The sequence below is a fragment of the Phaethon aethereus genome (genome assembly GCF_964289735.1).
Source record: "Phaethon aethereus genome assembly, chromosome: 3".
In the NCBI taxonomy this organism is placed as follows: domain Eukaryota; kingdom Metazoa; phylum Chordata; class Aves; order Phaethontiformes; family Phaethontidae; genus Phaethon; species Phaethon aethereus.
In genome coordinates, this window is record NC_138576.1 from 108,157,180 (window position 1) to 108,173,991 (window position 16,812).

Here is a 16,812-nt window from a genome sequence, read left to right on the forward strand (position 1 = left end):
GGAGGGTCTCTGGTCTCTGCCTGATCCCATCTTTGAAAAGCGAGCTTTCTTGTGGGTCCAGATTTGGAGAACTCATTTAAATCTCCATAAAATAGTGGAAAAAGGAATAAAGTAGCAACTGTCATCACCTATTCAGAAAAATTCCTGCAGTGCAGACACCCATTTTCCAGCCTTTGATGAATAGGGGGAAAATTATCTTGCCAGGTGGAGTGTGATTTCTAGTTCTTCTCTTTGGCAAATGAAGGGCTGAATTTAGCACCTTTGGAGTGCGATGGAAACGAACCTTCCCTCCTTCTCCTCCCTCTCTTCTTCCCTCTCCCCCTGAGCAAGCAGCACCCTCCTCGTTAGAGAACACGTCTTCACAGACGTGTTAATTTTCATAAGGAAGTGATGAGGCTCTGGGCTGGGAGCTTGTTTCCCTTCCCCCTCGCCAGCGCTCCAGTAACCACACGTTAACCCAAGCCGAGCACTTTCTGCATGACTCAGATTTTTTTTTTTAAGAACTAGAATCCAATGGAAGTTTTCCTCGCTGATACCACTGGGACTAGAAGGTCTTTTTTTTCCCACCAACCTTAAAAACATGCTGATGTACTGCAATTTTTTTTTTCCTTTTCAATATTTTTTGTTATTATTATTAAAACAGCACCAAGTCCCACAGCACCAAAGGATGGGATCTCTCCTGCTCTTTTCTCCCTTCCTCAACAGCTAAGGAAGGAAAAAAAAGGGTAATTATCCATGAAAGAAAACATTAAAGGACACTTGGACCATCCCTCATGGCTGGGCTGAACGGCTGGCGGTGCAGGATGGGACCACGGCACAGGTCCCCATCCCCTGCAGCTGAACCACCCCCAGCCTGGGGCGCAAATGTGAGGAGGAGGAGGAGCAGGATCAGTGTCCCACCATCACCGCCATTTTAGGGATGGGTCCTGCTGGACACAACCTGCACTTTCCTTAGACCTAAAGCATCTGACCGAGGCTGGATGTCAGGTGAAGACTGGAAATTGCCTTAGTGAAGGCAAAGGTAATGACCCGAGTCCCACTGTAAGCCAGGACCCTGGTCTCCAATACAAACAGAAGTGCCGAGGGGACGACGAGGTCGAACCCCAAGGCAGCGAGCTCCCAGGCGGAGGTGTCTGAAGCCAAGGAGAGGGGTTCTGCGAGGACCGCAGCCAGCTTCGGTTGCAACGTCAGGCAGCACCTGCAACCTGCGTGACCTCCCGGGCTGGAAACGTAGCTCCGCGGTGGATGAGCGGGTGGGCGCGCGCTCGTGCCTGCTCGGCAGCGGGGATGGCCCAGCCCTGAACCTCCCCTGAAACCACAAGCGACATGTGGAGCCAATGTGTGTTTTCTCGTGTGAATCCTGAGGAGTTCAAATGAACAGGTTTGGGGCCACGGTTCTCATCTGACGTTGACTACTCGAAGCGATTATTCAACGCTGAATTCCTTCAACTGACAGCCGCGCTATTTCCAGTCTCTTAGTCAGCATATACCACTCCGCTTCCCAGTCTGATGAGACCTGTGTTTTCCCACACTCCCCCTTAAATGGAAACACATTGTTCATCTTCGTTTTATTTATTTATTTGGTACAAAAAACCAAGATACTGCTATAACTTTGAAGTGCTGGCCCTACGACGGTTGGTTCCTTTTCGGAGCAATGGGTTTTCCTAAAAGCCACTCTCAGCAAGATCCTTATCACACTTGCCTTAGCGGGAGACAATGAACATTTCACAGCATGAAGAGGAAAAAAATAAAAAGGTCGGTGAGAAGACAAATGCTCTATGTGAAGAGATAGCCAGGGTGCAGATGAACTCCCCCAACCTTGTAAACACAGATTATTTTCTGTCTAACCTACAGTTTCTGAACGTTTCACTCGTCGAGTCAGCTCCAGAGTTTACTGAGGGGTGAAAACGGGGCCCTGAGCATCATCTAGACACTTCCACCTGGGACCCGTAAACCTCACCCTGACGGGCCCGAATACTGCCCAGGGGTGGCAGTTAGGATGGGATCTGGGGGGACGCATGTGCCTCTGCAAGCGGCCGCGGGTGATTTTCCACGACAGGTCGCACTGGAACTGGTTTATTTCCTACCGGGCTGCACAACCAGTGGGTGACCTGCGTGGTGGCACAGCACTTTCCCACGGCTCGGGGCGACGGGGAGAGAAAGGGCCCGAGGAAACCTCCCGGGGGGAGTCCGGCTGCCAAACCTCACAGCGCAGGGGCACCGCCTTCTCCCACAGCCTGCCCAAAACCCCTCCCGTGTCAGGCTGTGAGCAGAGACAGCCCGGGGTCAAGCTTCAGACCTGACCCCTCCTAAAAAACGCCAGTGCCACTGGAGAGCTGCTCCGGGAGATGAGCAAGCGCGGTAAGGGGTCGTTCCCACCCCGGATCTGCCAAATTTGAACCGAGCCCCCCCGGCTCGGCTCTGTGAGGGGCAGGCACGGGGGCTAGCCTGGTAGCCCGGGTAGGGTCTCGGGTGTTGGTTTTGCTGGGAGCGATGGCTGCGTCGCTCTGGCTGAGTCGGAGCAGCTCCGTGCAGGCGGGCGGCAGCTTTGGGTGGAGGAAACGTGTCGGCTGGCGTCGGCCGTGGGTTTTTTGTCTTTTAGCCTAATCGTGTTTTTAATTATTTGGCGGATGGTTTCGAGCCAAGGCTGTGCAATCAGTCAATGTTTGTTGGTTAAAATAGAAGTAAACACTAGGTTAATATAAACAAAGGAGCGCTCTGGTTTATTGCCCAGGGATAATGCTGGCATTGTTGCGTGGATCCTCGTCTGAAGGCTTTGAAGATCACTTGCTCTATTTATTTTTCTAAAGATGGGTAACTTTGTTCTATTTGCTCAGCTTCTTACGGGCTTGAATAGGCAAGGGGTAAAGTGCGGTAAAGGTGGGTCTGGCTCCGAAGGAGCCTGGAAGGAAAATGTGTTTTTGGATTCTGATCTCATCCAAAATATGTCCCGCATTTCAATACCCTTAGATAGCTTACACGTTGGAAATGCCAAGGAAGCGGAAACTTTCACTCCAAAGCCAACTCTGCTTTCATTAATAATTATTTTAAGACAGCATTCACAAAACAAAACAGTACTATATGGAGCAGAGAGAGACCCGTGGGGAATTCGGGGCCGAGCAAGAGTTCAGCCCGCCATCCCCACTCTCACACTGGCTGTCGAGGATTAGCGTCCTGAGATGCAGGCGAGCTGTTCGAGCAAAGCGATGGCGAGGGGCATGACAAGGGGGAGAAAGCAGAGCTGCCCTCCAAACGCTAACAGCGACAGCAGAGTCCGGCCACCGCCGGGGGAAGGCAGGTGGTAGGATGGGCAGGGCTGCGTGCCCAGGGCCATGGAGGCGCTGAGCCCAGCTCAGAAGACCCCCAGCACCCATGAAGGCAAAGTCCAGGGAGCGTGTGTCCTCCTAATTTCTTCAGGTGGTAGAGATGTGTTCTTGACCCCATTTTACAGATGGGAAAACTGAGCCACAGAACATGAAGGTGCACATTTTACTGGCAAACATAGGACTTGACTTTCTCCTTCGGACCTGACCTGGTATCATCCCTCGCCTTGTTTTCCTGTCATAAAGTCACCACCTGCGCCTGTAGTCTGCTTCTACAAGACCTGTAGATCATTACAAATAGTATTAGATTTATCACTTCTGTACATAACGCACCAATCCTGGCAGCACGTTTTGAAAGCACAACAGCAACAAGAAGCATATGTTCTGAGAGTCAAGTTAGTGGGATTTTTTTTTTCTGCCAAGGACAATAATTTTTTTCCTCTTTTTTTCTTTTTTTTTTTTTCAAAATAAACATCACGCTGGAATGTGCTGCAGCAAATGGCTTGGGCTCTATTATATTTCATGCAGCTTTCTAAACAATTTTCAACCCTGCTGGCCCGGTGTCAAACAGAAGGCAACCAACAATAGCAAAATCCCATTAAAGCTGAGAAGGTTCCTTCCTGAGGTGAACACGGCCAGAAATAGTAATCTTGGCTCTCTTTTCGATTTGGCATTGGGGACTAATAATGCCTGTTCTCCTAATGGAAATTATCTAATTTCATCCAAGTGCAGCTCCAGAGAGAGCTGGGCTGACGCACAAACAGTCAATATAACAACATTCTTCTTGAAGAGCTGAACAATGGGGCTTTGGTGGGACCGTGATTAACAACGTCAAACTAAGAACAAACAGAAGGTGTAAAAATAGGCATCTGAGGAGTTGACACAACGGACTATTTTTCATCTGTAAGGCCAGAGGAGAATAGCTTGTTAAATTGTATGCTTGGAGCACTTCATCAGATGTTGTGTGGAAGGACAAAAAAAAAAAAAAAAAAAAAAAATCCCATTTCCCATCTGGATCTGAATGTACCAAGGAACTGCACATGCCTTATTAATATAAATCACGCTAGGAGTATAATTCCCATTAGCATTAAAGAACCATTTTTCAATGAAATACTCTTGCATCAGGAACACCTAATGGGAAATAATGATGTTTGCTTCATTTGAAGAGAATAGTAAAATACAGTCTGGAGACGGGGAAGGTAGAGAACCGTTTCTTCTCTCCAACGCTAAGGGTTGGAGAGCCTTCCCAGCCCAGCAGGGCCATATCCAGCCGCAGTGCGGAGGCCCCCAGCGGCGATAGGGAATGGGGATGGGGCGAAGGGGTGCTACAGAAAATTGGAGCGTTGCTACAGCCCAGGGGCAAAGTGCTGCCGCCCTGTTTCCCGCAGACCCCCGCGGCTGCCCGGGGTGGGCGAGGGAAGGGGTCCAGCCTCCCTCCACCCACCCCTGCTTCTTCCCCAGCGGAGACGTACATTTGGAGAGCGCTGGGATGGCTGCGGGCCACCTCCACACCCTCGCCCGCACGATCCAACCTCACCCTGGAACTCCTTGTCGTTGACCTAAAAATAGCACTCCCCGAAAACAGATCTCAGCCCCGGCCGTTATTTCTCACATCTCAGGAAAAAGCATCGCTCCCTACGGTTCCCTTTAACGCCGAAGCCACAGCTGGACTCGCAATGTGCCCGGTACATTAAAGAGCAGAAGCATTAGAGGTGGGTGAAACCGCCGCATAGCTCATTAGCTCTGGTGCCTCGCCTGCTTTCCCCGGGGCTCTGGCTTTGGTATTTGCCCTTTAAGGAGCCACATGTGCCCGGGGTGAACGCTCACCCCCGTGTTTGTGCGGGTGCACGCTGGCTCCCGAACCTCAGCATCACCTTGGTTTGACACGGAGGGATTTATTCTCCCTCCCCGGCCGAAGCGCCGCAGCTCCCTTCTAGCTCTTAATGAAAGGAAGGTCTAGCCTTGAAATGTTAGACAAAATTTCCACCTCAGATTAAGCAGGTATGTTGGGGTTTCTTTTAATTTTTACAGAATCTCGGGTAGCCATTTACTCACTGTTATTTTTAGAGCGTGAGAGGGGAGCTCTGCGTTTCTGTAAAATCCCTAGGTTTGTGCTCCGGCGATGGGATCTTGTGCGGGACACGACACAGTTAACTTGCCTCCACGTTGTGGCCGATGGCATCCGGGAATGACCCCGCTCCCCCCGCCTCACGCCTCAGGTCACCCCCTGCTCAGGGGCTGCCAAAATGGTGTCGGTTTCTTGTTCTCCTTCCTCCTAACAACAATAAAACTGATGAAACCTATGGAAATTGCTAGTAATGAAAGAAAAGCGCACCAGGAGTAATACAACACCACGTTGCCCTTGGCCTCAGCTTTCACACCCGGTTAGTCCCCAACTCTCCCAGAAGCCAGCACCTTCCTCCGTGCGAAAGTCACAGCCCCCCCTCTCCACACCCCAGCCCTGCTTCCCGCAACCCAGCCCCAGGCTCGGCCCCCTCCCTGCAGCAGCCGACCCCTTTTTCGCCCTCCTTTTTGCCCCTGGTCCTTTCAAACCAGGTAGGATCCTTCTCGCAGGTCTCCAAACACCCAAGACCCGAGGCAGACCCCTGGCAAGGAACGTTTCTTACCCCCAGGCTTTGGCGGGCAGCAGCGTCCCGCAGAAACGAAAGCGGCACGGCACGGCGGCAGGTCCGTGCCGCTTGCTCGCCGCCTGGGGCTGCCGGAGACCTGGGCAGCGTCCAGCGTCTGATGGGTGCCCAGAGCATCCGTGGGGGTCCCGGGGGGGGACACCTGGGAAAGCTTCAGAGCACAGAAGGGAAAAGCCTTGTGGCTGAGCTCGTCCCCAGCGGTTCCAGTGGCGACGCACCAAGACTGAATTTGACCCAGGAGGGTGGTTGTTATTGAGGATTTTTTTGTCGGCTTGCGCTAGAGGGTGCTACTCCGTTAGTCTTTGGGAAAGACCGCAGTAACGAGACCATCTTCGATGCCTTTATTCCTTGCAAAGTTAGGCTGAGACTTGAAATGTGTTGCGATTCGTGTTACCGTTCAGCGTGGCTTCAAAATGAAGTGGATTGCTTAGCTGGGAGAAAGAGAATGCCTTGGCTTGGAAAAGCTTGTATACATCCGGGGGGCAAGGGTAAACGTTTGGGTTCGATATGGTGACAAACGAAAGGAAAAAATGGTGAGCCTTGCCTTTTTTTCTCTCCATTTCACAACTCCGGAGTGAACGGATGCCTCAAGGAGCTAACTGAGAAATTAGAAGGCAAAAAATGCGGACAGTGAATGCAGGCACAGGAGATAATGAACCTTTGGAATTCACTGCTGCAGGGCAGATAATCGAAATCTCATGATAAAGTTTTCTAGAAGAAATAAAAGCAAAATACATTTTACGACCGCTGCAGTCTTTTGGCTAAGATAAGAGTAACCAGATCCCAGGCATCGAGATATAAAATGATGTGTTAGAGGTATCAGTAGGAAATGACTTCCCCCATCTGCTGCGTTGCTCCGTTGACTGTGCCGCTTCTGTTTTTGTTTCCATTTGCCGAAGGCGCGGAGGAGCGGCTATTGCTGTAGGCAGCATCCCAGACCCGCAGCTAGGAAGGGGATACCTTACGCCGCGCTGCTCAGCTCCAAGACCATCTCCCCACCCTCCTGGGTGTTCCACCGGGAGGGGACCTGGGTCTTCCAAGACCTGGTGGAGCTGCTCGTGGAGCTGAGAAGCGATGGCTGGGCTTCGTTTAGGGCGGATTGGGTTCCAGTGAGGGAAGCAGGTCCGGAGGGTGCTATGTACATGCTGTATAATCTGGCACGCTTGTTTATTAGACTGTAAAACTTCTCTGACTGGCACTTCCATTTGGTATTCACCAGAAGGCATCTCCCTTGGGTGAAAAGGATTAAAATGGGATTTTTTTTTTAATGGCCGTGATGGCATTATTCTGCTGGGATCTTATATATGCTAATAGCAAGGAAAGAGCTGGTTTTAAGGCTGGACCGATGTGTACCTACTGCGTTTAAGTCCACTTAGAATATGAAAGGAGGGTTGGAAGAAAAATAATAACTGTTTTCAAATACAGATGAGTTTTACAGAGTAATTTCATTCTAGAAACTTGACTTCCTTCAGGGGTTGATTTTGCCTTTTATACAGCTGCATTCTGATAGCTTTATTTCCAGCTTGCCCACATTCTTGACCGCTGTTGGCAAGAAGGAGGAAACCGTTCCTTTCTAAAACTTTTATTAGGCAGTTATTAGTATTATTTCCTTCGTCGGTATTGAACGGCTTTTCTGCGCAGTGACTTTGACGCACTGCGGCTGGAGGGGCAGCGGGCCTAGCGCATCAGCTTGGTTTTGTAGAAAAAGATGGGATTGCTCTGACCAAACCATAGGGGCGATGACCTGCTACGGGAATAAAAAATTCCCCCATTCAGCTTCCAGCCATACTTGCCCCTAAATATGTTACTTGCACTGCAACATCCTGAGCCTGTCCTCAACAGCAGCAGTTTGCCTCAGCTAAGGAGCTGCCCCTTTGGGTCTCAGCTGAAAATGGGTGTAGTTATACTCTCCTGACAGATTTAGGAAACACCCACGAATGATCCTTCTGCGCCGGGAGTTGAATCCCCTTCCATTTTACGCGGCGACGCTTGTTTTCAGTCGCTGCGAGCTGTGCGAACTAAACCCGGCGCGTGCACGCGAATGCTTCTCTCAGCGGCGGCCGCACATTAGAGCGGGAGGTCAGCACTTCTGCGTGTCACGTCGCCTCTAATCAGCCGGAGGGGGGTTAATTGCAGACCAGCCCTCTGCAGACCTCGATGTTGGTGTGGCCTGGAAAATCGCAGCTAACCGATGATAACTCCCTCTGCAAGCAGATCACACTCCGACCGCGATGTGAAGGTGGAGTAACCTATGAAATCGGTGATGCCGACGGAAATGTAAGGAAACTCAGGCTCTTCCCATGCAAGAAGGACCCATTTTAGACTGCAGGAAGTAGCTCCAAGAGGCGGCACTTAAATTAAGGGGTGACCTTGTGAGAGGTTACAGCGGACTTAGAAGAGGGTCAACAGCGGTCCTGCCACCCTCCCACCCTCCCCAAATGCGTGCTTCCCCCAGCTCGCTCACCCTGGCTATCCACATGATAAAGAAGTTAGTTTGGGGAACTATGGCAGCAAAAGAACTTTTCTTACCGGCAGAGTTAATTTTTCTACAGTTTGGCATCCCTGGGGATGGGAACAGGCAGGCAGGGATGGAGCGGGTGTGGGAGACTCGCACTTCAATGTAGAGGAGCTTAAAGTGTTACAGCGTTCCAGGCTCACAGTGCCTGGCTCCCAGCACAGCACCAGATGCCTAAAAATGGGCTTCAGGAAAGCCAGCACAGTGGGCAGGACCTGCCTGCTCTAACCCATACGAAACCTCGAGGAAGGGACCGTCCTGACCCTGCTGCTCCTCAGCACGCGGCCTCCTTTCCCGGGGCTGCGGAAAGGCGCTTCTTTCCAACTGCTATTTATTACCCTGACCCTTCTTTAAGATTTATTTATCTGCAGCTCTTCATGCAAAAAAAAAAAAGAAGAAAAAAAAGAAAAAAAGAAGGGATGTTTCTCTGCAAATGGCTGTGGAAAGACGCAGTGCCCTCCCACATCCCAGATCTCTGAGCCAGACACTGGAGGCAAAGGGGAATCGGTGTTTTCAGGTCCCCGCGTTGTCTGAAGGGACTTGAGGGACCACGTGGCATTTGGGAGAATGCAAAAATTCTCTCCGGTTGGAACCCGTCAGCTTCACATGATCGAAGGTATTTCATCAGACCAGCAGTTGAAAGAAAGACGCAGAGCACAAACGTTCAAGTGTGAGAACAAGTCTCCAGCCCGGTGGCTGGCGTGCTGTCCCTGGAGCTGGGAGCCTCGGGGTTTGATCCGCTCTGACGCACGGACCGGTTCAGTGGGACCTCTTCTGCTATAACGTAGGGACAGTTCTCGGGACTGCTCACGGGCAGAAAACCCCATGAAGTTTTCAAACACCCGTAGTTGGCATTTCGGAGAGATTTTGTATCAGAGTAACTTTAGCGTGCCTTGCGGACTCAATTCCCATCAGGGATGCCTGCTTGTGCCTCCCCCCCCGCCCCGAGACCTCTCCAAAGCTGCAGGTGGTCAGGCTCAGGGGATTCCCTCCAAAAGCACACCCTGACCCAGCCTGAAACACCCGCGCAAACGCACCCGCGGGAGACTTGAAATCCTGCCCCACCCCACGGGAACCCAGGTCCTGTCAGGCGCTTACGCTCAGCAAATGACGTAACAGCGGTCGTTACTTACTGACACAGGTTCTCCACTAAAAAAAACGCGTGAAACAACAGAAAGGAAATGTCGAGGAGTTGACCAGCTTAGTCACTTAATTCGGTTGCGGTTCTGGGCGTTCCCGCCTGCAGCCCCCGCGCTTTTGCTGAGCGTTTCAGATAAGAAACCGCTGCCCGGCTGCGGGAAGTCCGCACGCCTGCGGCCCTGCCTCCAGCTGCGCGGCCGCGGGGGGGGCTCGGCCTGCCGTCAGATTCGGCGGCCCCGCTGCCGCCGTCCCGGTTTCCCGGGGCGGTGCTGGGGAAGCACCGGCAGCAAATCCCCCGGCAATCGGCAAAAACGCTCCTGCCCGCCCTGCAGCTGCGAGCTTTGGGTTTGGGTTTTTTGTGGGGGGGGGAATCGGTGGTTGTAGTAGGAATTTTTGCGCACGGCTCCTAAAATTTGCTTGCTCCTTGCTCGCAGGGACCCGGGAGCGGGGGAATTTGGAGGGGAGAGCCGAGTCCCGGGGGTGCCTTGCGGAGGGAGGGGGGGCCGCCCGCTCGGCAGGTGGCGACAGAGAACGGGCTTTGGGGCTGGGCCGGGCGGGGCCGGGGGCGGGGCCAGGGGCGTGGCCGAGCCGGGTGCTCGGCGCTGCGCAGCGCGGGCCGCGGGCAGGGCGGTTCGGTGGGACCCCGGGGGCGGGGTGGGGACACACACACAGCAGCGACCTCGGGGCAAAGCATCTCCCTGGAGGCCTTGCAAGGAGGTTTAAAAGTGCTGCTAGAGAGCGAGGCGGGTTTTAAAACTCTTTATGTGTTACATATATATGTTTTTATATACAGATATAGGCATAAACCGAACGGCATGTATAAGGCTGAATGCCAACAGGCAAGGCGCCCAGCGCCCGGTCGCGTTGCGCGTGGACGGCGGCGGCGGCGTCCCGGGCAGGCTTGGGGGCGCGCACCCCCCGGCGAGAGCGCGGCCGGGACGCCGAGCGCTGGTCGCGGTGACGGGGGGGGGCCGAACGCGCAGCGGGGTCCGTGGGGCGGGTGAACAGCCCGCGTGGGGACGGGCATCGCTGAGGTCTTGCTGCCGGCTGGGCTGCGTGGGGAGGCAGCCGGAGGCTCCGGCTGTGAGTACTCTGGCAAGGTCCGTGGTTCTCGATCTCCTGCCCGCAGTTCCACGCGAGGACGGGGAGCTCGAGGGGACAGGGATAGCCGAAAGAGAGGCCCGTCCTTCCCGTGGGGCGCGGGCAGGCAGGGCCCGACCCTTTCCGGGATGCCCGCGAGTGGGGACGGGGAGCTGCAGCCCTTCTGTTTTCCCCTCGTAAAAACTTTTTTTTTTTTTCCCAACTCCTTTGTCGGCCTCGGGGGAGGGGGGAATAAAAGTCCTTCGAGACTCCATTCTTAAAAAAAATATAATAAAAAAGAGCATCGCTCCTGCCTGCGCAGTTCATTCGCCTCCTTCTCGAGTCCCTCGGAAAGCAAGATTAAAGGGGAAAGTCGCAGCTGTATATTTATGTTTTCATTGCTAGAAGGGAATTGATTTCCTTGCATTTATTTTTGTAGTTGCAATACACAAGGGCGGATTTGCGTCACCAAAGCAACTTGCTGGTCGAGATAAAGTTGCACAAATATTGAAAAGGGAAGTGCTCGCGCTCATTATGAAGTTTTTCTCCGGAAGAAATAAGGATTTCTGCTGTATCCTAAAATACTAAAGCCGCTTCTATTTTGGGACAAATCTCGCAGGCACATCCGCTCATTTAGTCCGAGTTGGAACCTCTCAAAAAACAGGAGATGACCTGGACTGCAGCGAGCCCCGGGTTTCCTGCAGCCTGCTCCCTCCTTGCGCGGGGAGGAGGGGCTGCCGCCTCCCCCGGCCCCGCAGCCGCGCAGCCCCCCGGCCGCGGGGGGGAGGCTGCGCGGGCAGGGAGGCCTGCGAAGGCCTCTGGGGAGAGGGGACAGCCCTGTCCCCCGGGAGAGGGAGCCGCCTGGGACGGGGAGGGAGGCAGGTGCTCCTGGTTTCACCCGCGGAGGATGCGCGGGGGCGCAGCGCTGCCGAACCGGGCGCGGAGCGGTTGGGCCCCGGGAAGGCACCTGCCCTCGAGGCTCCGCAGCTCCCTCGCCCTCCCGAGGCCCAGCCCGGGGGTCAAGTCCTTTCGTGAGACGCCTTTAATGATTCCTTTCGGGTTATTGGACCCTCCGCGGGACGACAGCGCGGAAGAAGCGCCTCTTTGCGCGCGGGATCAGCGGGATCCTGGGCACCGGCAGTGCCCCCGGGTCGGGGCTGACCCGGGGGACACGCCCCCACCCCCAAACGGGCGCTTCCGTCCGGTGCTGCTCATCGCCGGGCGCTGCGCGGCAGCGAAGCCAGCGGAGCTCTGAAATGAGCTCCTAAAAAAAAAAACAAAACCAACAACAATAACAAAAAAGAACCCCACACCGTGGTGTTTTGTTTTGTTTTGTTTTGTTTTGTTTTTTTCCTTCCCGCTGACGGCCTGGCGAGCAGCCCCGGCCTGGCACAGCAACGGTATGGGCATCAACGGCGAAGGCAGCAACGACTGGGGGGCGGCTGGCAGCCCGGCGGCAGCGGGCAGCGCAGCCTTCGTTGCCCTCCCCTCAGGCGGGCCGGCGGCGCGGCTCTGCCCGGCGCTGGAAGCGCCGCAGTCACCGGCGTCGTTTGATCCGAATTTGAGAGCAAAGGGGCTTGGAGCTCGGCTCGTGTGTGTGTGTGAAGGGTTGGGGGGAAAGATTCAAGGCAAAGGAAAAGCCAGCTCGTCTTTTTTTTTTGGTTTCGCCTCGTTAATACAAAGCGAAGCGAAGCGATGCCTGGCTTTTTCAGGGGAACCCACCTCACCTTTCCCCTTGCTCAGGGCTGTGACTGCGAAACGCGTTCGCTCTCCCTCGCAGGTGGTTTCAATATTCACCCAGAAGCTACGCCTTCATACCTGGCGAAAGAAAAACAGTTTGCCTTTCTGGCGGTTCCCCGAAAACCTTCAGAATTTGGGAAACTATTCGGGGAAAAAAAAAAAAAAACCATAATAATATCATATTTTTTGAAACAAAATCAAAGCAAACCTGCAATCATCCGAGCCGGGATACTGCTCGAAACGGCAGTGACTGGTTCACTTGTATGAAAACTAAAATTAAAGAAATGGGGTGGAGTTTTTTCAGATTCAGGTCGGGGCAAATGTGGATGGTAGAAGGGAGGAAAAAAGGGCAAAAGACGCTTTGATAAATTGGTCCCTAAATGATTGCAGCGAATGTAGCTTATGATCGTATTCTAAAAAAAAAAAAAAAAAAAATTAAGTCCGTTGTCAAAAGTTTGCAAAATTACAAACTAGTCCTTCAGGTGAAAATGGTATGCAAGCAGACGCGGCCACCGGGCTGCAGAACACGGTAAAAATCTATAAAATGTCATTGTCGACAAGATACGATTAATTAATTAGTGGTTGCTAATGCAGGATCCAACGTGTCCTGGGCCCAGAATAGCTCGGAACTGACACAAACCCACATGTTGCGTGCATGAGCATAGACTCATTTTCTTCCAGACTCTCCCAGGCTCATTTATCCGGGAAGGAAACACATTTCCTTGGGAATCGTTTCCAAGAGGACGGACCTGCCTCCACTCGGGAAGGATTTTCCTGCGCGTTTTTTTCAAACTTTTGGAAATCGCGGCGACAAGCGCCGCGCCCTTGCGCTGGTTTGGGGCGCGGGGGGGGGGCGGATTTCAAAGTCGAGGGGGGAATTTAAGGAGATGGGGAGGGGGTATGTAAGGAGGGGTAACTTGTGGGGCAAATCGGGCCGGTCAGAGGGTCGTGGGTACGGGCCACCGCGCCGTCAGCGCGCAGTTGCGCGCTGACGGCGCGGTGGCCCGTACCCACGACCCGGCCCTGCGTGGGCGTGTCGGCGGGCGGTGCTGCCCGGCCCCGCGGATCGCGGATTGGGCGTGGGGAGAGAGCGAGGGCTGCTCCGGAGCCGGGAGTGTCGCTGCCAGAGAAAGTTTTGGGGAGGGGTGGATATTGGTGTGTTGGTTTGCGTTTTTTTTTCCCCCCAGTGCGAGGAAAGGGGGTTTGGTTTGGGTTTGTTTTGTTTGCACCGCTCCTCGCCCGCTCGCGCTCTCCGTCTCGCCGTGGGTTTTGGAGACTTTTTCCTTTTCTTTTTTGTCTTCGTTTGGGTTGATTTTTTGGGGGAGGGGGTGGGGTTGGTTGGTTGCCCCCACCCCATCCGCCAAGCTCTCCGCCAGCTGCCTCTACCCCCTCCCGGCCATCCCTCCCCATGCGCCCGGGGCAGCGGGCAGCTCCGCGGTGCGCACCCGGGAGCTGAGCTGCGGAGCGGCGCGTCCCCTCCCCTGCCCGGGCAGGATGTACACGGCCGGGCTGGCTCCTTTCTACGCCTCCAACTTCAGCTTGTGGTCGGCGGCGTATTGCTCTGCATCGGGACCGGCAGCAGGCGGTTGCTTCCCGCTGGAGGCCGCGGCGGCGAAGAAGCCGTCCTTCTGCATCGCCGACATCCTCCACGCCGGCGGAGAGGCGGCGGGAGGACCCTCCGACAGCCTGCCCGGAGGTCCCGGCACCGGGATGCCGGCGGCGTTGGGAGCCGTCCATCACGGCGGCCCTTTCCACGCCACCGCTTCGCCGCTCCGGCCCACGCCCGTCGTGGCCCCCGACGCCCCCGCCGCCTTCCCGCCGCGCCTCTCGCCGCTCTCCGCCGCCTACCACTCCCACCACCACCGCCCCACGCAGCACCGGTCTCCCGCGGCGGCGGCGAGCGGCGGAGGTGCCCCGGCCCCCGCCCGGTTACCGGGCGGCCACACGCACGGCTCGGCGCCGGCGCCCGCCAGCAAGGACCTGAAATTCGGCATCGACCGCATTTTGTCGGCGGAGTTTGACCCCAAAGTCAAGGAAGGCAACACGCTGAGAGGTAGAGAAACGGGCTCGTCCGCTTTCCGTGCTAGCGCGCTCGGTGCTCTCTCATTTATTTTATTATCATGATTATGATTTTTTTTTAGCGAATATACCCGCCATTTGAAAACTTTTCCATCTAGCCGAGAAAACAGTTATTATGTAAAAAAAAAAAAGAAAAGCTTTATAAATCCGAGTTTCTAATAGCGCTCACTAAAATAGTCGTTGTCCCCCCCCGCCGCACGCACGGCGGCAGCCCGCGGCACGGGACTTGAGCCGCCGGGAAAAATAGCGATAGCGTAAAAATAGCGAATGGAGCGTCCTCTGCTTCCCAAAGCGGGCCCGGGACTTTGCCCCAGGGGGCACGGCCCGTTTTAAAGGCTTTCGCTGCAATCCATCTCCCCCTTCCCCTCCCCGCGGCGTGTAAATGTCCTGCCCAAGGGGGTAAGTGTACCGGCGGGTGTCTGATGGCTGGGGCACGGCCGCCTCGCTCCCGGAGAGCCCCAGGGGCCGAGGGGGCGGCCGCCCTGTTCCCCCGGAACGTACCGGGGTGTCAGTTTCGACCGCGGTATAACAGAGCTCTCCTTGTTCCTGTGCTCACAGATCTGACCTCCTTATTAACTACCAGCCGCCAAACTGGGGTTCATCTCCCCAACTTGCAGCCTTCCGCCGGCCAGTTCTTCGCGTCTCTAGACCCCATTAACGAGGCCTCTGCTATTCTCGGTCCCTTAAACACAAACCCAAGGAGCTCAGTTCAGCACCAGTTTCAAGACACTTTTCCAGGTACATTTCGTCCCTCGTCGACCCTCCCCCGTGGCACAGTCCCGGAGGGACTCGCCGGGCCCTTTTTGAAAGGCCAGGGCGTTAGGTTTTTCTAGCGAGGCTCAGATTTTGGGCGAAAGCCGGGCTGCATGGGGCGGGGAGGAAGAGCCGGCTAAAGGGCCCGACCCGGAGGACCCATACCATCTAGTACCAAAATCCTACTTGGGCCGAGAGAGAAGGGAGCGGGGAGGTGGGGAGAGGAAGAAGTTCGGGTGCAAACGCAAAACCCGCTCCATCCTTGCCCGAGGAAGCACAGGCTGACAGGGCTCGTACCCAGCCGGCAGTCCAGCTGGAATTTTGATCGATTTAAGGCTCCCTTTCGGGCATCGACATTAGTAACGCCGTCTCCCTCTCTCCCTCCCCCCGTTTTTCTCCCCCCCAGGCCCGTACGCGGTTTTAACCAAGGACACACTGCCCCAGACGTACAAGAGGAAACGCTCCTGGTCCAGGGCTGTTTTTTCCAACCTGCAGAGGAAAGGTTTAGAAAAACGTTTCGAAATCCAGAAATATGTCACCAAACCGGACAGAAAGCAACTGGCGGCGATGCTGGGGCTGACAGATGCTCAAGTAAGAACTGCTTCGGGTTTATTTCAAATCTTACTTCCAGTTTAGAGGGATACCGGGGCGGGGGGGGGGGGGATGTCGCAAAGCGTTTTCCCTTCCTTAATCTTCGGCGGGGCTGGCTGAGAAGCGGGACCCCTCCCCGAGCCTCTCCTGCGCGCAGGTTCCGCGGGATTTGGCGGCCCGGCGCAGAACTTGCGCCTTTGTTTGGGCCACGGCGGAGCAGGCCGAGCGGGGCCGGGGCAGATCACCAGCATGCGCTTTACTGAAGTGCAACCCGCTGTAGGAGGCAGTTTAGGTCAAAGGAAGTAGAAACGAACACACTATTTTTAATGTGTGTGTGTCCCTTTTTTTTTTTTTTCTAAATCTCTCCCCGCGTTGTGAAATCCTTAGTTTTGGGGAAGTGAAAACTCTTCTTCAAACGGAATCATTAAACGCCACTCTGTAATGATTCCACTATTGAGGGCCCGCAGCGCACGGAATTGTATAACGCTGTGGTTTCTTGAGCAAGAGTTGGTTTCCTGGAAGAAGAAGTAGAAAGAGAGAGAAAAACAAACAAACAAACAAACCAAAAAACAAAAACGGGGGGAGGCGTTTATTTAAACACGCGAAATAGAAGGAGAAAGGGGGGAAAAAAAATAAAGCCACCTTAGTCGTCTAAGGGCGTAGGCAGAGGGAGGTGAGGACGGCACCTCTTCTTCTCCCCTTGCTGCCCTCCCCGGTGGCAGGCGTTAGGGCCAGGCGGTGCGCGGTGCGGTGCGCGGTGCGGTGCGCCGTGCTGGCCGTGCCTCCCGCCTGAGGGCGGCGCGGCCGCAGGTGAAGGTGTGGTTCCAGAACCGGCGGATGAAATGGCGGCACTCCAAGGAGGCGCAGGCCCAGAAGGACAAGGAGCCGCCGCCGGAGCCGGAGCGGGAGCCGGCGGCCCAGCGAGCCGCCGCCGCCGTCGGGG

The 16,812-nt window shown here is 54.9% G+C and overlaps 1 protein-coding gene across 1 annotated transcript in view; it reads left to right on the forward strand.

Moving 5' to 3' along the window:
- Window positions 1-13,940: 13,940 nt before the first annotated feature.
- The window catches only part of HLX (H2.0 like homeobox), a gene marked incomplete at both ends in the record, with an annotated part of 3,115 nt that continues 243 nt past the window's right edge, over window positions 13,941-16,812 (forward strand). The window contains 4 exons of the mRNA XM_081998596.1: window positions 13,941-14,499; window positions 15,084-15,263; window positions 15,685-15,869; window positions 16,680-16,805. Coding sequence (XP_081854722.1) covers window positions 13,941-14,499; window positions 15,084-15,263; window positions 15,685-15,869; window positions 16,680-16,805 — 1,050 coding nt within the window. The remainder of the gene's footprint in view (window positions 14,500-15,083; window positions 15,264-15,684; window positions 15,870-16,679; window positions 16,806-16,812) is intronic.